We start from the raw sequence: 21,280 nt of genomic DNA on the forward strand, positions 1-21,280 counted from the left end.
ACCTTTTGAAGCCTACAAAGCATGTCCTGTCTGATGTCAGCCTAAGGCATAGTTGTATAATGATATCTTTGTTAAAATGCAAAGACAGATTTTTTGTTTATGGGTGTACTGTTTTATATTACAAACAGGCCTACATATTTTCAGTTCGATAGCTACTGTGTTTTTCTTATTCCTAAATGTTTTTCAATAATTATGGGCATGGGCCTGTTTTCAAAGCTCCCTATGCAAGGGTGTAATTCGGGGAGGGGGAGGGGATACAACCCTCCCAATATTACCAAACAGGCTAAATAACCCCCAAATAATATAGATTGATGATAAGAAAAATAATTAGATATAATAGAAATGGAGATTCCATGATGTCAATGGGATAGGCTAAACTGATAAGTAAGGCTGGGTTTTTGTCACACAAGTTGCAGGTGCCACAGATTCTGTGACTTTCCCCATTTTTTGCTATTTCTGTGATTTTTTGGTTCTGAATGGTAACTGGCAACTTTAACCAATCCCCCAAGTGGTCCCCCGGTGTGTATAGATTACTCAACTCAGACATTCATTGCTCCTGCAACCTAACTATGAGATGAAAACAGAACCTCTTTGTTCTAGATTCATTAGTAGACAATGCCGAATATGCCGAGTTTTGCATCGCCACCATTGTCGCGCCGGTTGTTCATTTAAGAAGCACCCCTCCCTGCAGTCTCATCTGCCACTACACCCCCCACTCATCATACACTGGACAATAGTGCCTTTCTGGGCATTCATAAAAATATTCTTTCACCATTAAATAATTGTATTCCGTCATAGCAACAAGATAAACCAAACAATTACCCTAAGATATGCCAATACAGCAGTGAAAATTTGGCTCACTGAATAACAAATTAAACAAGACAACTTGTTCTAAAATTATACCATGTTATTCCACTGTCAATATCTGGGACTAAATATGGAATAAATATACAAACTTACCAGTGGTTTTACTTGTAGAGATGTCCCTTTTGATATTGAGTGGTCATATATTGTCTTGGACAATCCGTTTGTGAAATATATGCTCATTTGTGATGCCTGGGTACCTTCCAAAATAGCTGTGACTGGCAATGAATCTATCCAATAGGTGACATTCACTCTGTGGTAGCAGTAAAAGACACTGGCAAAATGTTATTGATTAGTTTTGACTTATTTTAAGCCATTATTATTGAGGGCTTCTGAGCATAACTAAGCCAAATGTTTGCTGATAGACTTAGCTGACATAGTTTTGTGGAGTAAGTCAGGAGACCGTTGACAACAACATTGATTCTTGGTCTCTGTCTCTATCTACTGAACACAGATAAGATTTCTTTGTTGATATGTCAGTGTTACTGCTCGAAATATTTTGGTTATGCATGTTATTTTTTAAATTTAGTGTCTTTAAATAGGTTAGTGGAATTTTATAATGACCATATTTCACACTGTAACAAGCATTTGGTGGTAGCTTCAGCAGGGTTTGTGTTTTATGCAGCCGGAACATTGCCAAAATGTGGTGGACGGGTTGAATATTGTTTTAATGTCATCCCATCCCCATACTAAAAACATTTCATACTGTAGAGTACAGAAGAACATACGAGAGTTAATGATTACACATCTAGGTACTGTAACACATTATGTGATGATGTTTTTGCATTTGTTTTTGCATTGTTCTGATTATCAATGTTTCATCTTAAAACTTAATAAGGGGCATATTCATATGCTTTATAATGGATATAAAGCATTTTATTCATTTTTGGATAGATTCTGGATATGTTTCTGGACCCCTAGATATTTTATACCACTGTACTGACGGAAAGCTTGTAATTCCCACTTGAAAATGATGCATGAGCAGCTAGATGAGTTTCTTGGGTCAAAACAGTTGATTTGTAATGATTTATAGCAATGCATAATTTAAACATTTTGGATAGATTTGGAGACACTGGGTACACTGCTGACTTTTTGTTTGATAGATTCTTTAGTAGTTCTACATATCCACTCTTAGATTTTACGCACTTGTGACAAAGGAGTTTTTGATCCAGGACATGTATAGTTTAACCTGTTTTATAAATGGGATCATTCAGTATTTTACTGAAAATTAAAAAGAGCAAATTCATTTTTGATGTTTTGCCTTGACAGCTGCATTATATTGTGGCACTTTATTTCTTCCATAGTTATGAATATAAACTAATCTAAGTTAGTATTGTAAATGGTACAAATATTTTGCTTCATTTAAGCATTTAAAAAGTCTCTGTGATGCTCACATCTGGAGTTATAAAGCTTTAAATAGGGTACCACCTAATTGGACAAGGACTGGCCAGATTTGGCATGTGTGTGAAGGGGTTAACATTGTCTACAGTGTTATTTTTATAGGCGTACACATTTTAAGAATAGCCCACTGACAAATGCTGGGAGAAACAAAGTGAAACAAACAGGCACCCATCAAATACTCAAACCTCCTAATGTACAAAGTATCGTACCAAAATAAAGTTTCAAGAAATTAAAACTGACAGACAATAACCGTGTTTTATTTTAGAAATGCAATTTTCAGGGAGGCCTCTTTGAAGCATCTTTGAAGTACTTCTGACCACTTTAGCGTCATGCTTCAGCTCGTAGCTCACCATAGAAAATGAGTTTGGGTTGGTGCTCATCAGAAATTATACAGCCTGCCTATCTGAGTTGTGTTCACCTTAGCATTGTGGAGATGCTTGGCATATTTGAGCACTCAAGGACACTGTCTTGCCAGTGAATTTTTTAGGACCTTGTGAAGACACGTAAAACGGAATAGGTTGAGTTTCTTTGCATGCCTCTGGTTGACAGTCCATGTCACAACTGGCATACAGAAAGATGGTAAGGATAATGGCTTGGTAGACTTATCTTGGTTTATGTGCTTAATCTCCATTTCCAAACTGTTGGGTGGAGTCTTCTCCAAAACATACACTAGCCTTAGTGAGTCTGGCATCGACTTTTGTTTTATTTTTATTTAACCTTTATTTAACGAGGAAAACCCTGATTGAGATCTCTTTTGCAAGGGGGACCTGACATAAAACAAAAAGTTACAATGTTACACAAGACAGTAGACAAACAATTTATAGACATCAAATGGAGAAAGGTGACAGCAGTGTAACAGTAGTTATAAATAGTGCTGAAGTTAAAAACAGGAGCATATTTCAGGTACAGAGTCATGAATTACATGTTTGAATCAGGAATTAAAAGTATTTTGTCAAGTTGAAGATTTTTTTGAAGATTGTTCCAACTGTACGGTGCAAAATATCTGAAACCCAGCTTTCAAAATTCAGTAGGATGAGGGAATTTGAAGAGTATCACATCACTGGAGCGGAGGTGATAATTATCTCTATTTCTAATTAGTAGACCACTGCAGTAAGAAGGAAATAGGCCAATTATTGTTTTTTATAAATGAATATATAGTAGTGGATCAATCTACGCAGATGTAATGAAGACAAACCAGACCATTTAAATAGCAAACAATGATGGGTTAATGATTTAGCAGCTGAAATGAAGCATAAGGCGCTATGGTAAACTAAGGCATGTAAAGTAGAGGAGGAAGCATGTATGTAAAGTTTGTCTCCATAGTCCAAAACTGTTTTTTTTTTTTTTTCTTTATGTAGCTAAAATGAGTTTCCCCTTGATTTTATAACTAAAACAAGATGACTTCATCACCAACATTTGTGCAGCAGGATGGCGTGCTACTCAAGTAGGTGAATCTGTCCACTGCCTCTTGGTGGGGCTATCTGGAGCAGGTTGGATCATGACCTCTATCTTCTTTGTACTGATGGTGAGTCCAAAGTTGTCACAGGATTCAAAAAACAGTTCCACACTGGACTGCATGTCTGACTCATTCCAAACAATCAGTGTACAGATGTCTACAAACAGGAAGCCATGCAGTCTCTCAACATGAACTTTGGTCTTGGTTTGAAACTGTCATAGATTGAAGAGCTTTCCATCTATTATGTAGCATGGCGGATGTCTGAAAGCATATAAAAGCACATTATGTCTGCTTGGTTTGGTAGATGTTACTGTTTGCATTGCTGTTTCATGCTTTGCAGCCCTACCCTGCCTACCCAAAAGCCTTCATCATGGCACATGGAATGGTTAACTGGAGAGAATCAAATGATCTGAAAGCAGCATGTGTAGACAGTAAATAGACACACTGTACTGTATATAGAAGTGGGAAATGTAAACCGGAGCAAGTCCATGCACAGATTTAAAAACTAATCAAAGCACATTAAAATCTATTCTAAAATGGACTGAGATCCAGTGCAGTGATTTTTATATTGGAGTAATATGTCTGCTGTTCTTTATTTTGGATAGCACTCTGATAGCAGCATTTTGTTGAAGTTGTAGCTGACCAGTCGTTTTCTTTGGGAGGCATTACAATAATCCAGGCGACTAGTAATAAATGCCTGCATTTGTTTCTCAGTGCCATCCTTGGAGTGAAATGAGCTGGCCTTGGATATATTCTTAAAATGGTAAAAGGAAGATTTAGTAATGTTTCTGATATGTGTTTGAAAATTCAAATCTTTGTCAAAAATATCTCCCAGGTTTTTAGCTTGAGGTGTAATTGTTAAAGATAGTGAATGTAGGTATACCATCATGGTATCTTTTTTTGCCCAATTACTAAAATCTCCATTTTGTCTCTGTTTAGTATGAGAAGTTTTTGGTTATCCAACTATTACTATCTGAGATACAGTTTACCAAGGTGTCGATAGGGTGAAGGCCATCTGAGGCCACAGATATGTATTATTTGGTGTTGTCTGCATAACATCCATCCATTATCTATACCCGCTTATCCTGAGCAGGGTCGCGGGGGGTGCTGGAGCCTATCTCAGTGTGCATTGAGCGAGAGGCAGGAATACACCCTGAACAGGCTGCCAATCTATCGCAGGTGTCTGCATAACAATGGAAGTTAATATCATGCTTTTGGATAATGGTCCCCAGCGGTAGTATGTAAAAACTGAATAACAGTCTGAGGATTGACCCATGGGGCACACCACATGTGATATTTACTCTTTGAGGGGAGGATTCACCTACTGAGACAAAGTAGTCGTTTCTAGTCAAGTAAGAAACCATTTCAGGACCGACCCACTGGAAGTTAAGGTGCTGTGATCAACCGCATCAAAGGTGGCACTCAGATCCAGCAGTACCAAGATGCAAGGTTTTTTGGCATCCAGAACAACTCTGAGATAATTCACAACCTTAGTCAGAGCAGCCTCAGTGCTGAGCTTGGCACAAAAGCCAGACTGAAATTTCTCGAAGATGAAGATGGAGTTAAGAAAATCAGTTAGTTGATGGAAAACCAGCTTCTTGAGTACTTTACATGAACATCAAATTGGAAATTTGCAAGAAATTACTGAGAGGTGGAATCTAAGGGTACACTTTTTCAAATTCGGTCTTACTGTTGAACTCTTGAAATTAGTTGGAAAAAAGCCAGATTGCAATGACTGGTTTGTAATATATAGAAATTGGTCAGTTAAATTTCGATTGTTTTAAAATGACCTCTGATATGAACAAAGTAGATGCCCAAATTGACTTGCCAAAAGAAATGTATGGCAACATGAAATGTGCAGAGTTGTGAAAAACTGAGTTTGAATATCTTTAACCTAGGTGTATGTAAACTTTTGGCCTCAAATGATATGGGTCGTGTAATCATTATGAGTGGCCTTCCCCTGAATTTACACTAAACGCAGCATTCCTAGTGTGTTCTCGCTGAAAGTTTTTTATTTTTGAGAGGGTGACCCACATAATTTCTACTCAGCTGCATAGTACCAATTAACGTAACTGCTTATAACTGTCCTTGATGCTCTTTCTTGGGTAGCAAGTTTAGTTGGCCAGCCAAAGTTATATCATGGGTGATATCAGCAGCAATGCAATTAGGCCTGTATGAAAAAAAGGGTTAATATTCATGTTATTCTGTGTTTGTACAAATAAATGCCAAATAGCAAAAACACATTTTTTATTGTTTGCATTTGACAGTGTATTTCATATGATCACGTAAATGCCTACTTTAATGTTTACTGGTGCCTCATTCCGAGATAGCACCGATTCTACCTACAATAAGTAACTTGTTTATTGTTCATACAAGTTAAGACAGATAACGGGTTTAGCCAGTCTTTTTGTGTTTTTGACATAAAAATCTGTAACAGTATTGTAGTATTGGCTGTACTGAAATGTCAGCTAATTTGTTTAAAGTTTCCCGAGGAGAAATGGATAAGTGGCTGATATGTCCCATTAAAAACAGAGTCACTGATGATGGCTTCAGTGTTAATGGGAAGAAATGTTTTGTTTTATCCTACGGTTTTCTGTCTGGCAGCTTTGAGCACTTTACCCATACTATGCTTCATTGATATAGCCTTAAATTCTACTAATTGATTATAAACTGTGATTAATTGCCTGTTAATTTCAGTAACATTGTCCTTTGTCCTAGCCCAATTCACATCTGGTGATTGGGGTGGCTGGTATGCCATCTCACCAAGTTACGCCTTAGCTGGGCGGCATGCCCCATACCTATACAGCACCGAGAGTTAGCCATTTTCAGGGTTTCCTTCAGAAATAACCACAATGACCACCGACTCTCAGCCCTTAAAACATTAATTTCGATACCTTCTGATCCAATTTCAACAGACAGAATTCACAACCAACTTTGTCCGCACAATAAAGCCCCAAACTTTATTAATTATGTAGGGAACCATGAAAAGTTCCAAACTCTCGGTGCTGTATAGGTATGCGGCATGCTGCCTCGCCAAGGCATATCTTGGCGGGATGGCATACCCGTCTCCCCAATGAGGGTAGCCTATTGCGAGATCTAGAAATGAGAAATTACAGTCAAGATGATTTTGATGTACTGACTCGAATGTACCGATTCATTTTAAAGAATCAAACTTCCCAACACTTGTTCAAACTACTTTACAGTTGTGTTCCTTGTAGGCTATTTATCGGTTGTAGGCGTTCCACTAATAAGAGTCAACCGCATATAAATTTGTTTATGAAATCATGTCAAGTGTAATCGCGGATTGATTCTTATTCTTAAAATGTATTTTAGGTATAACTGGGTTAAAAATATGACTGTAAACCCCTTAGTTTGATATAAAATGTAGTGGTTTCTGTTTGGATGCGTGGGGGGTTTGGACCCAAACACAGAGGGTGGAAAAATACAGAACTCCAAATGAAAGGAACAAAAGACTTTACTTAAACAAGGGAACAAAGGGAACAAAAAGCCTCGCAGGGCAACTTTCAACAAACCAAGGAAAACTTAAAAACACAGGAACAAAGAAAATGCAGACAATACAAAAACACCAGGAAACCAGGACATGGGCAGGAACACATGGAGCAGGTACTTGGGTAGGGGCTTACGCGCACACAACCAGCACCTGAGTCAAGGAAGAGGGAAACTTAAATAGAACAGACACTGACGAGACACAGGAGGGCACCATGAACAATCAGGCCACAGAGAGGGAAGGGAAAACGAGACAACCAGCAAACACTAATAGGACAATTGGAAACAATCAAACAATTACACAGGGGGAGCAGGACACAAAACAGAAGTGCCGCCATCTGGCGGCCCAACAGGGAAAACGCAGACAGGAACACAGGACCATGACAGTTTCTCCATTATAGCTTATGGGAAATCAAGAGTTGCAGTGCAGTGGATGCCATACTGATTTCAGCAACTTCTGACTGCTCCTGCCTCTCCAGTTCCTATTTGTGCTTTATGACTTAAGGGCGTTTCTGGAGGCATGGTTAAATGCGTTACCCTTTGAGGCAGGGCATTGTAGTCTTGTGGAGTGTCGTTTGTAGTCCATTGTACCAACCACGTAACCATTACTTTTTTCAGATATTGCATCCAATTGCATGTGTTTTCCACATGCACTGGCTGCCGGTCAGGTGATTACTTTTCGAGCTGTCTACTTTTTTTAATGGCAGCCTGTGATGCCCACTGATATTTTGTAGCAACAGGAAAAAACCTACTTCTGTATTTACTGTGACTGATCTTATAAAATGTTTTAATTGATATGGATATGATGCATATACAAAACAAAATTAATGGCAAAAACAAAACACATGCATATCAGCATGACTCATTGTTTATTTGTCATATTACTGCAAGTCAGAGATGAACTGGCATTGATTTAACATCTATCTATTGAATGCATCATTTCAATGAGTCTCAGTTGCAAAAAGCTTCTCCAGTAATACATTTTCACCATGTTATCATCAGCAGATATTCACCATGTTATCATTGGCAGGAAAGTTTGTCACAAAGTCAAATTGATCTAGTGTCCATAATATTTAAAAGGATCATGCTAATACAGGCTGCCTAACAGATTTTTTCTTTACTTTTTCCACCCCAATGTTGCCTATTTTGTTTTCCAGGTCAACCTTACAGAATTTGAATATTGTGGTCAATATAAAACAAGAGCTTCATAATTAGGTTAAAAGACACTCACAGCATTTAAGCCAATTGTCACTGTGAATATTAAGGAGGCAATCCCCCACTCGCAGGATCTAAAAACTTTTTATCCCTGTGTTTACAGAACTGGAATGCCACTCACATGTTTCGGGTTTCTGAGGAGTTCTTCACCTCCTTGGGCCTTCTGCCCATGCCCCAGAAATTCTGGGATTTATCCATGCTTGAAAAGCCTACAGATGGTCGGGAGGTGGTGTGCCATGCCTCCGCCTGGGACTTCTACAACCGTGAAGATTTCAGGTGAGCCCCTATGGTGATCGACAAGGTTCAGACTGTGCAGTGTGAGTGGTCAAGGCAATTAAAAGCCTAATCTCCAAAATGAAATTAAGAAGAGATGTATCATGAAGTATGTACAAAAGAACGGTGTTGCATGTAAGGTGAACAGCATGCAATGTACAGTGGTTACTGGTTTCATTTGGAGCTTCTGCTTCAAGAAATCTTCCTGGCGGAGGCAAATTTGCATATATTTTATTTGTATTTCCCTAAGAACTACTTTTGTTCGCAAAACCACCACCCGGTGGCAAATGTGAGCACTCAAAGTTAACACTACAACTGTGGCACTCACAAGCAAAGTAGAACAGTGTTATCACCGCTCTTATTTTAAGGGGAAAGGAGAGGAAAATATATTTTAAAGACAAGCTGAAAATAGGGACATGCTTGTTACCCCTAACATTTTTGCATGTATTTAAGTGAAATGTACGCCTATAAACGGTTATTCTACGAACTTCGTGGTCAGACTGTGAAATTTAATAATAGTCAGATAGTTTTGAGCACAGTCTAATGTCATCCATGTTAGTTTCACTTAGGATATAGGGGAGAGTCTGTATAAATGTTACGCACCATAAATGTAACACGATAAATTACTTTTTGTTCACTGCTGCTACAGTCGTCATTTGAGGATTGTATACGCTCAATTCAGTTGTACACCAAATGATTAATGGAAAAGGAACACCATTCATCACTTAAATTTATAATATGCACACACCAGATTGGTCTGTATTGTAGGCTTTGGCTATTTGGTTTTGTGTTTGTTTTTAATGCGAAATGAATTGTTTTATTTGAGAATTTATTCAAGACAAATTACCAAGGAAAACCTCAGCGATCCTTTTTTTGTGATCATAAATTTCATTATGTGCAGCAGTTTCTGAAACAATGATTGTTTTGTTCCAGAAGTCTTGGAAAACAATTTATTAAAATGTGCATATTTTATTAAATAATACATATTTTTCTATCTGCTTTTCATATGAAATGAAACGGTCGTCAATCGAGTATCAAAATACCATCGAGGACGTTTTATTTTGACTTATTTTGACAAAGGTCTGATATTCCCCATTCACTTTAAAGGGAAATACTGAAGCAACACCTCAAGACATCAGCTAGAAAGTTAAAACTTGGTCACAAATGTGTCTTCCAGCATGACAATGACCCTAAGCATACCTCCAAAGTTGTAACAAAATGGCCTAAAGACAACAAAGTGAAAGTATTGGAGTGGCCATCACAAAGCCCTCACCTGAATCCCATTTGTGGACTGAACTGAAAAAACGTGTCCGAGCAAGGAAGCCCACAAACCTGATTGAGTTACACCAGTTCTATCAGGAGGAATGGGAAAAAAATCTGGCTAAGTATTGTCAGAAGCTTGTGGAAGGCTACCTCAAGCGTTTGATTCAAGTTAAGCAATTAAAAAGCAATGCCACCAAATACTAACAAAGTGTATGCAAACTTTTGACCCACTGAAAATATGATACAGTACATAAAAGCTGAAATACATCTGTCTCTTAGTTATTATTTAGAACTTACCTCTTATGGAAATTAAGTAGATACCCTAATTGACTTAACACAGGAAATGTACGGTAACATGAAATGTATGGAGTTGTGAAAAACTAACATGGAGTTTTAATGTCTTTAGCCTAGGGGTGTGTGAACTTTTGGCCTCAACTGTAAATAGCCTGCCAGAGGAGAGACAGAATACATTCGCACATCCGCATTCCGTATCAACACCTGGCTATTGTAAGGCAGCGGGGATGTGAAGACAAGCCACACTCCAGTAAACTGTCCTAAATCTTAAGTCATTCTATCAGACTTGGCACTTTATATTATAGAGTTTGTTTGTTTAGCATCCATATGTTCACCCAACTCCTAAAAAAATGACAAACATTTTTATTAGTAAGCTAGCTGGCAAGTATTAACTATCACAAACAAGTATTAACTATCAATTATCCTTTTTCACCGTAATTAAGAAAGCATGGTTCCAAGACGTTGTGGCTGTGGCATACTATTCTAGCGGCTCGGGAGACCCTCGTGGTAAAACTTAGACATTTTCCTTGCAAATGAGCAGTTTTGGCTGCTTGTTTTTGCTAACTGGTTGATGGCCTGTACAGTTCAGTGACAGACCAGTTAAAGGACAGTACAGCGCAGAGATGGACTCATTTTCACTCATGTGCTTAAAATGTTGGGCATGTGACGTTTTACAATTGTGCGCCTGTTGTTCCCTAACCTAAATGTAAGTATAGCATCTAAAAATGTTGCTAAAAGTGCAAACAGCACAATTCCTTCAGCAATCAATCACATCAGCAGTCTGTTTTGAGTATGAACACGGTAAATAGGGTAATTAAACAAATAAAAACGACTTCACACTTCTCTCACAAAAGAGTTGACTGGGCTATTGTCACCAGCCGTATTTTGGTCTGTGGCCATCTTGGCAGGTTCTGCATCTTCACTGGGCAGTGATCAAAGATGTGTGCAATGATTTTTAAATGTTCATAAATCCTAAATTTAAAAAACCCTAAAGAAATCGCCTATATACTGTCACAAAAATGATATAATTTAGAAATAAAACTGTTAGAGTTGATCCAACTGAGTACTTTATTTCAAGAAAATAGTTTTGCAACATAGCCTCGGCCTCTTGTTTCATTATTGTATGAACTTAGGTTGTTGTGAGAAGTAACAGAAGTAATCAAAACATGGCCTTTTGAACGTTAAACAACCTCATATTCATGTAAAAACCCATAGAAACATTTTTTATGTTCTACTTGCAAGAAATTATCTTAAATAAATATAATTTGGAGACCTCCGTTCAGCCTGCAGGTTCCTTTTGTTTCGAAAATGAGTAATTAGAGGTGTAAATTGAACAGTCTGTCATCAAAGAAACTGATGAAGAGTGTTACATTAGGCTATCTATCGCTTGAAGAGATATAGATAATCAGGTGTATAGTGCTCATTATCTAGGCTTCACCAAGATCATGTCTGCAGTGTGGTATAATGCATTTTAGTTTTACAAATGGGTGTTTTTTCTTGTTTTTATTTTTATTTTTTAATTACGGTGAAAAGGAGATGCCTCTTTTCGATTCCCAGCCTGCTGCCAGTGTGCGATGATGCATATCCCTTGGGAGGTCAAGCCTGTTTTGGTGATTTTCAGAAAACAGAGTTTGACTGTTTATTTTTAATCCATAATGGCATAAATGCTACAGTATAATCAAATAACAATAAATATATAAATCACGGACTTTCCAGAAAATACAATGTTAAAAATTAGCTGCTTCCCTCGGCATTTAATAACTATCATTGGAGGGAAAGGATCTGTGTACTTTTTGGCTACTCATTTTCTGTTTCAGGAACAGAAATTAAAAAGCAAGAAATTAATCGGTGTTCGATGTTCATTTTTAAAACAGAAATCGAAAAATGAGAATCAATCGGTTACTCGTGTTGTTGACAACCAGGGGCCAAATGTAGAAAAATATCAATTAAAAAAAATATTAATGTGGAAATCTGAAGGCACTTTATTTACTAATTTAAAAAATCCCTTCTGGAAACATAGTGAGTGCCCTTTTTTCTTTTTTTAGTGACATTTTGCTTGCTGTAGAATTCCTCAGGACGCTGGTAGCTTAACATTTTAGGACACTACATAATAACCGAATAACATGTTAAACATTTTACACCAAATTTTTATTACAACCAAAATGTGTAATAATACCTTCAATGAGGTTATATTTTTTATAATGACCCATAATTGACTTCGGTGCAGCGTTAGGTGCAGGCACAAATGCTTGTAAACAAAGTCAAATGACCTGTTAAAGTGAGCCTAGATGCCAATTTTGTGTTAATGTTTGTGCGTGGAACGCCCGTGAATACAATGCCAGCAGAAAGTGTCACCTCCCTCTGCAACTAGAGTAATTACACAGGAAATGGGAAGCGGATAGTAAATCGTATTAAAGAAAACAGCCATTATTTTCTGACAAGTTAGGAATTTATATGCTATTATTTGAGTAGCATTTATGACATTGTGAAAAATAAACTGTCAAAATATGTTTTCTGAGGGGCCGTCTGGGTAGTGTAGAAGTATAAGCACTTGCCTACCACCACAGAGACCTGGGTTCAATCCCCGGCAGCAGTATTTCCGGCTTGGTCAGACATTCCTACGAACACAATTGGCAGTGTTCGCGGGTGGGAAGCCGGTGAGGGTATGAATCCTGATCGATGCATTAGCGACACGTACTGGTTAGTCGGGGCGCCTGTTCGGCAGGGAGGGGATCTGGGGGAGATAGCGTGAACCTCCACGCGCGTTACGCTTTCCCAGTGAAACTCCTTGCTGTCAGGTGAAAAGAAGCGGCTGGTGACTCCACATGTATTGGAGGAGGCATGTGGTAGTCTACAACCTCCCCAGACCGACAGAGGATAGTGCATCGATCAGGAATGTGATATACACAGGGATTGGTATAACAACTAAATTGGGGAGAAAATGGCAAAAAAAAAAAGTTTTCTGAAAAATCGCCAAAACGGGTTTGACGTCCCTATTAGGGTCTTATGAGTTTTATGCTGCTAACTATTGTAATATGACAAGAGAGTTACCGGATCCATAAAAATATTTGAATGACTTCTATGCTGATACCAGCCCAGTATTAGCTGGTATTAGGGCTTTATTTTTCCCAAATATTAATGTTATCTTAAAATCACAGAGCTAAGCTTTCATCTTAAGATAGCAAATCACCCCAAAATGCAACGCGGCGTGACATCAAATACAATGCAGAATGGTTGAAGTGGTCCTTATGAGTAAAAATTACACTCTGCTGCCCCTTACTGTCAGAACCCTGCAAGAGGCAAATGCGTCAAATGAAACCAGTAAATGTAGGCCATGTCTTTTCGTGTAAACAAAGAGTTTTATTCGACATAAAGCCTTCCACATTCTGAGTACTTTGATGTGTCCATTGTGATGTCCTTTGACTAAAGATGCAGGCAGAGTGGATAAAGCATGAAAAAACAACTAAGGGTATTACTGTGCAACGGTGTACAAGCATTGGTTCGAGGTGTAGAGCGATGTGGAAGACAGGAGGTAATTGTTGTAAATCTCACCCAGCTGCGGTGTCTCTCAAGTCATGAAGGATAAGGGGCACCTAAAAAGAAATGCTGTCATGTGACACACTAAGGTTGTGTTGGTCTGTAACCTGTGTTGGTTTAATGTACAGAATCAAGCAGTGCACCACTGTGACTATGGAGCAGCTGTTCACTGTGCACCATGAGATGGGCCACATTGAATACTACCTCCAGTACAAGGATCAGCCAGTCAGCTTCCGTCGGGGTGCCAATCCAGGATTCCACGAGGCTGTGGGTGATGTGCTGTCTCTCTCTGTCTCCACACCAAAGCATCTACAAAAGATTGGGCTGCTGGAACAGTTGACTAATGACTACGGTACACTGTCATTTCAATTATTGTCCCTCATTTATTTAATGCATTACTTTTTGCTCTCCATTTTTATGACTTTTAGTTTTTCTGTTCAGTAACATGTTGTAGTCTTTACCTTACAGAGAGTGACATAAACTACCTGTTGAAGATGGCCCTAGAAAAGATTGCCTTCCTGCCATTTGGGTATCTTATCGATCAATGGCGTTGGGGAGTTTTCAACAGCAACACACCTCCTGAACGCTACAATGCAGAATGGTGGTACCTGAGGTATATTCATAGTGAGATGTTTTAGGAAGCCATAATGTTGCTTTTTAAATTTCATTACATTCGAAAAGCCAGAAAATTCAAGCAACTTTACTGTATGTATCTGGTAACAGCATTCATGTCTAATGTTCTGTGCTTGCTCCCTTGGTTAGAACCAAGTACCAGGGAATCTGTCCACCCACCAAGCGCACAGAGGAGCACTTTGATGCAGGAGCCAAATACCACGTACCTGGAAACACACCATACATTAGGTATTGTCCCTGATGAAACCTCTTTACGTGCCCTACACTTGCCATCTGCCACCCTGTTAAAAACTCTCCATTAGATTTAATCAAATGAGCATTGCACATGAAATGCGCAGAGTTTGGTCAGGTGACTTTTGCTGCAGCTGACCATTAGTCAGCCTCAGCCACTACATGTTCTCATACTCAACCAATCACATGCACACATCGCTAATGGAGCGCCTTTTTTGACACTAGAAAGGCCACGTTTTTAACTTCCTTTTACCGCCAAACCTGACGCCCTGCGGTGTCAGTCTTGTCCAGTATTACAGCATCGATTTTCTGCACCCAGAGTAACCTAATTTCGTAAAGATTGCGAAACCATATTTTGCAAAACTATTTTATTGAAATAAAGTACACAATCAATTTCAACATTTTTATTTCTAAATTCAATGAATGAATAATGAAACAAAGCATTTATGTAGCACTTTTCCAGATGTTCAAAGCTTTTTTCAGTGATGAGGGAGAACTCACTCCACCCACTGCCAATGCCAATGCAAGAAAAATGTAAACATAAATGAATATACACAGAGAGAAATTAATAGATACAATATAAATGTATTCAGAAATACCCATTTATGTCAGATATTATTCATTTTGTTATTTCTGTACATTCATTTATGAAATGCTAAAGTATAAAAAAAAATTCATTTTTTGAACTTTGCGAGCAAATTTAAGTAATATTGACTGGGTGCAGCTTCTTGACTGCAAGACTGTGAATGAAAAGTGGGGCAGGTTCAAAAGAGTTATTCTTGAGGCACAATGTAAATTTATTCCAATGGAAAGGAAACGTAAGTTGAAGAAGCAGTCTCTCCAGTGAATAAACAAAGCCATATGGGAGAGAAAAAATAGACTGTATAAGATAGTACATAAAAGTGATAGCACTGAGAGTAATACAATTAATAAAAGTAAGTAAAGCTGAATATTGTAATATGCCTGCTAAAGAAGTATGGGAAGCTAAGTCTCTTTGAAAGTATATAAAATGAAATATAAAGTCCAATATGGGTATATATATATAGACTTTTTTATATATTTTTGGAGACAAATAACTGTTGTTCCAGATTCATTCAATCACCATTTTCAAAAGTTCCCTTTGTGGCCACGAGCTAGGATCAGGGAGTCCATACCAAGACTGACCATGTGAGCCTCCTCCAACTTCAACAGTCCTTTGATACCTAATGCACTTGATTTATACTGCAGCTGGGATCTGTCTCCACTTACTTACATTAAGAAAGATTGGCATGGCAGGTATGCCATCCCGCCAAGTTACGCCTTGGCAGGGGCATGCCCCATACCTATACAGCACCGAGAGTTTGGCACTTTTCAGGGTTCCCCACACAAATAACCACAACAGCCACAGACACCCAGCCCTTAAAAACATTAAATTCTGTACATTCTGACCCCATTTCAACAGACAGAATTCATAAACAACTTCACATGTCCACACAATAAAGCCCCAAACTAAGGGGATTTTGTGTTTTCTCCTTCTTCTTCTTTTTCTCATTATTCTTCTTATTTTTCCTGCCACCAATCCCACTAACAACATGTCTCCCCATTGGACATTTTACCGACACCAGCCAAATCTTCACCTACACGACCCAATCAAAACTCGCATACACACGCAAAATACCCATACCTTTTTCTTCTGAAACATTTACAATTTAAACAGCTAGTCTGCTGTGGCCTAGTGGGCAAGGTTACAGTCTTGGAAACACAGGGTCCCAGGTTCAAGCCCAGCTAGGAACATGTTTCTTTAACCTGCTTTTATCCTCACTAATAATTGTCTACTACTTCTCAATTATTGCTTTTGCACCATATCTACCTGCTGTTCACCGAACGTATACACTGCATTATGACGTACCATCTGCACGTTCAGTTATTAACCGGCTACAATATTGCAAAGCCATATGGATTCAACGGGAGCTCTTCTGTGCTTACTGGCCTGTGTTCTTCTTTAAAACTACGGACAGGTTTTCTAATGATATTTCACGCATTGCATCGCTATGTCATGGTGCCGCACTAATAAAGTCACAGACTGGTAAACCTCCGGTTGAAGGATTGAATCCCGCCTCGCCCTCAGGCATATAATTTCCTCTTTTACACTAACGTTTTCTTACGCTTATATTTGCTTTACCAAAACTCACTCACGGCCACCCATATGCATTTCATGACGGCAAATGTATTCCTTTTATTAAAAAGTTATACCAGTTCACCACTCTCCCATTTCTACTAACTATATTTCTTCACTTGGCTACTGTACAAAACCTTCTTCTCAGCAAACGCCATATTTCTACATTCATGTCACCTCGCCCTGTTCTCTATCTAGCCACATACAAACAATTACTACATATGTACGTTCTGCAACTCCCCATTAAAACATTACATTTAAAATCACGACTCACTCATAATTATAACTACTAGTACTGAACATGAGAAAAGCATATCACGTTAAAATCGTGAAATCAATAGATTTCATGTTACTTAACCCTCCACTTCAACAGCTGAAATTTTATACCCACTGTTATATATACCGTTCGATAAGGATACTAAGCTCGCTCATGGTCACTTCATTTACTTCGCACTATAGTCTGTGATCATGTCAACCTTCACCTACATGCCCATTCTGCTAAAAACACATCGTTTCAACTACGCAATTTCATCATTTCATCCTAATTTCTCTCACACTGTTGTTATTTTCTGATATGCAAAGCCTGTTGGGACATATGCGTCTGCTCCTATTCTCCACTATCCACTACTAAGTTTTCCGGTTCTAGCTTAGCAAAACAGCAAAGAGGATTCCCACCTGCAAATAAGCCTATCAAAATGCCTTATAAACCTTACAAACACTAAAAGTGCATCTCCACGACATAACAGACAACGGAGCAGGACAGAAGGGTACACAAGTTGCGACCTAGGGAGCTCTAATTCTATGGGCTTGCTGATTCTTTTGTCAATCAAGGCTCGTTGGATGGCCGTCAAATCCGTGAGTACATACACTGGCCATATTTCACCTGCGTTTCGGACGCGTTTACACTTACGCCACCGCACCCTTTGTCAGAGCCAGTGTTTTATGGTACTACAAACAATATAGGCTATCTTGCCTCACCAAAATTACATAAGATGTATTCCAAAGCAATGCTACCCAATATTTCCTCAATTCTTTAAAGTCACTTGGCCCACTTATCTCTAATGGGTCTGGTATTGTTAAAATGTTGTCTCCCGTTGCTTTGCTAATTTGTCTTAGATTAAATATTCCTAACAAGAGGATGGTTCCCAGTCATCCTAACAATTTTAATTTCTTGGCTTTTGAGCTTCGCAATCTTGATTTAGTAGGGTTTTCACTCCTTTTGCGGAGAAAGAAATTGAAGGCAGCCACACAATTTCTGTGGTACATATCAAAATTTCAGTTGAAGATTGTGAGGCCCGTGGTTCTCGCTGAGATGCAGATACTGTAAATGCTCCGCAATGCAAGGGCATAATGGCATCAGAAAACACTTAAATTGTGCACAGTTGTAAATAGAAAAAGTATTAAAAAATATAACCATGCAAACAAAAGCCGTGTATACACTTAAATTAAAAGTAATCACTTAAAAATGATAGGAAAATATTTATGTAATCAAGAATGTGTCAATTTTAGGTTTGTCTGAAGGCCAGAGGATCAGGTGCTGCACTTGTAGGTTGTGCAGATGGAACTAACTTGATCTGACTCTTGTGGATCCATTATGCCCTGTAGTCTTACTGCTGATGGTACCACTAATAGCACCAGTCCACCAGTGAAATGTTGCCAAATTAGTCCACGAATGGTATGGGAGCATGATACTGACATTGTAAACAATGTCACTTGGCTACACATGAAGTATGACAATGCAGAAAACAGGTGAGTTGCCTTATTTTTAACCCTAGAACGCTAATGTCAGTAGATTTTCACCACACCAAGACATGGTCACATGATCGCCTCGCGCTACCGCATGGTAGCGGCATGGGTCCCCGGGTAGCTTCAGTGTGCTTCCAGACGTTGCCAGCAGAGGGTGTATTGCGCCACTCGCGTCCCTGGTTTTTTCAACAGGCGCGGTTTTGGGTGATTTCCACCCAACATCCCGACACTAGTGTTTGTGTATGAGAAATGTTCGGGTTAGTTCCAGGTTAGTTTTGCGTTAGTTAGTGTTTGTTTACTATAAATCAGTGCCCTAATTACATAAATTTCATTACAGGTTGTGAATATTGCTTTACAGAGTGACTAGTTAAATTAACAACAGTGTCTAAAAAAAGAAGTGAAATACTTTCTGGTGAAATTCCATGAGAAAAGTCTGTCTGTCCTTGCCACTACTACCCTGTCTGCACTGACTGCATGTAATGCATAGGTACCGTAAGTTATAATGGTCTTGGAATTTGCCTGCAATCCTTATTTAGTATAAAACAGTAATGAATAAATATCAGTTAGTGTCCATTTACAGGGGGATACATACGATACATTGCCAATTAGTGATTTTTCGCTAATTGGCATTATTTGTCTATCTCCCCTACAGTTTATGGAGATGCTGGAAGGCTGCGCCTTTTCCAGTCAGGGCCCACATGTCCCGGGATTACATCGGTCAACGCAGAAGTTCTTAGCTCTACTTGTTTTTGTTCTCAGGAATTAAATGTTTACATATATCTCATTTTTGACAAATTTTCCTAATTTTTTGTAGTACCCCCCTCAATACCTTCTTTTCGTTTTTTGTGCCTTTTCATGGGGGGAATTGAAAGTCCAGTAGTTTAACTTGTCTTGTATTTTTGTACATTAATAAATCTTTATTACAACTATTTTTTTTTCTCCCAAAATTGGGTATAATATACCCGACATTAGTGTTAGTGTAACACATATGGACATTAGTGTTCTAGGGTAGAAAATAAGTGATACCATTACTATATATACTATATATATAAATTGTTAACACGATCATCATCATTTTTATATTAGCTCAACAGTAATTCACCTGCTAAATCAACAGCCCCAACTTTCTAACCAGCCAGCTAGCAGTATGATGCAGTATTGGCTAACTAGACCCTAACCCTAACCCTTACTCAGGATACTAAGCCTTATTGATAATTGGAAATAAGCAGCAACGTTATATTATAACTGTCAACACGATCATACTCTAACTCAGGATACTATGTATTTATCGAGCTAACTGATGTGAAACTACTTAACTAGCTGCTTCATTTTATTTGCTCACGCTATCCTCTGGACTGTGCGTGCTGTCCACTGGACCGCTCTTGCAGACCACCTTCAGTCGCCCTTGCTGTCAATCTCTCTCACAGTGTTTAGATTGCTCTCACTGGTTTACTGAATCTCTCTTGCGCTTGTTTTCTCTCACGTTTTTTTATCGACTTTTGCCCACAATGCCACCTCATACCAATAAAGCCCATAATTATGCAATGGGCTGAAAATTAGGTGAATACAATGAACCACTGCTGCCGCTAGACATGTCTGTAGAGCCGGAGCTGACCTCTGGTATACAGAAATTTAGGTTACTGTCGTAACCCCAGTTCTCTGAAACATCGAGTGGTAGGTTGAAATCTGATCATAACTCCTCAGAAGCATCCAATTGTACTAAACACCTAACAGGTGAGGGGAGATGCATGCATGGGCGTAAATTACGGGGGGGATGGGGGGTTGTAACCCCCCCAATAATCAAAACCGGCCAATACAACCCCCCCAAATAATCATATCATCATGATGAATGAAAAATATTAACTGTTATAAAATATGATAAAGTGGTTAGTTTTCTCGATTCAATGTAATTAGCACATTGGCGTAGGAACAGGGTGGGACGTGTCCCCTGCAATATTGGAAACAGTTGCATTTGTCCCACCCAATTTTGGAAGCGCTATCCTAATATTTCTTCTTACCGTGAGTTTTCACGGTTGGGAAAAATTTTATGACAACGTCACCTAAAGTCAGTGACTCACAGCAGTTGGAAAGAACGGTAATGGTAATCCTATCAATATGCCAGCTAACGTCAATGTTAGCTAGCTAGTTGTCAACGAATTAACTATGATATCTGATAGTAGAGAGGACAATCGAAAAAGTATTGTGATTAAAATACCAGTTTAGCCTTAAATTAATGTATTGTGAACAGCGATTGTACATATATGGAATATTAATGTGATATATTGGCTGTTTTTGTGGTCTTTTAGCTCACACTTTCCCTAAATTCCATCAATGATAAGATCGGGACTCCGACGGCACCGAAAACCAATAGATTTCACCGAACATTCGACTGTTTACATTTATGGGGTTCTGAACCAGTGACATCATAATAACTTTGGTTGATTTTACGTGGTCATTTATGGCAGTTGGTTCTTTCAGAATTCTGACTGATAGCCTGGTCAGTATTTTCACTTGATACATCCTGCTTTATAACTTCAGAGTCCCAAGTCATTTGTGAATGGTTTAAATGGATTTTTAAAGTAGACACTTCATGCTACAATCATGGTAACGGAAATGAGTGTTCTGTGAAGTTTAGGTAGCAAACAACAAGGCTGAATCCTTCTGACGCAATTTACATAGCAACTATACGTTCAGATCGCCTAGTT

The 21,280-nt window shown here is 38.6% G+C and overlaps 1 protein-coding gene across 2 annotated transcripts in view; it reads left to right on the forward strand.

The window, feature by feature from the left end:
* Positions 1-21,280, forward strand: part of LOC135247692 (angiotensin-converting enzyme-like) — a 108,167-nt gene that overhangs the window by 52,644 nt on the left and 34,243 nt on the right. For both annotated transcript variants that reach the window (XM_064321440.1, XM_064321441.1), the window contains 4 exons: positions 8,547-8,719; positions 13,939-14,162; positions 14,279-14,423; positions 14,573-14,671. In XM_064321440.1, the coding sequence (XP_064177510.1) occupies positions 8,547-8,719; positions 13,939-14,162; positions 14,279-14,423; positions 14,573-14,671 (641 nt within the window). The remainder of the gene's footprint in view (positions 1-8,546; positions 8,720-13,938; positions 14,163-14,278; positions 14,424-14,572; positions 14,672-21,280) is intronic.

The sequence above is a fragment of the Anguilla rostrata genome, chromosome 2, assembly GCF_018555375.3.
Source record: "Anguilla rostrata isolate EN2019 chromosome 2, ASM1855537v3, whole genome shotgun sequence".
Classification (NCBI taxonomy): domain Eukaryota; kingdom Metazoa; phylum Chordata; class Actinopteri; order Anguilliformes; family Anguillidae; genus Anguilla; species Anguilla rostrata.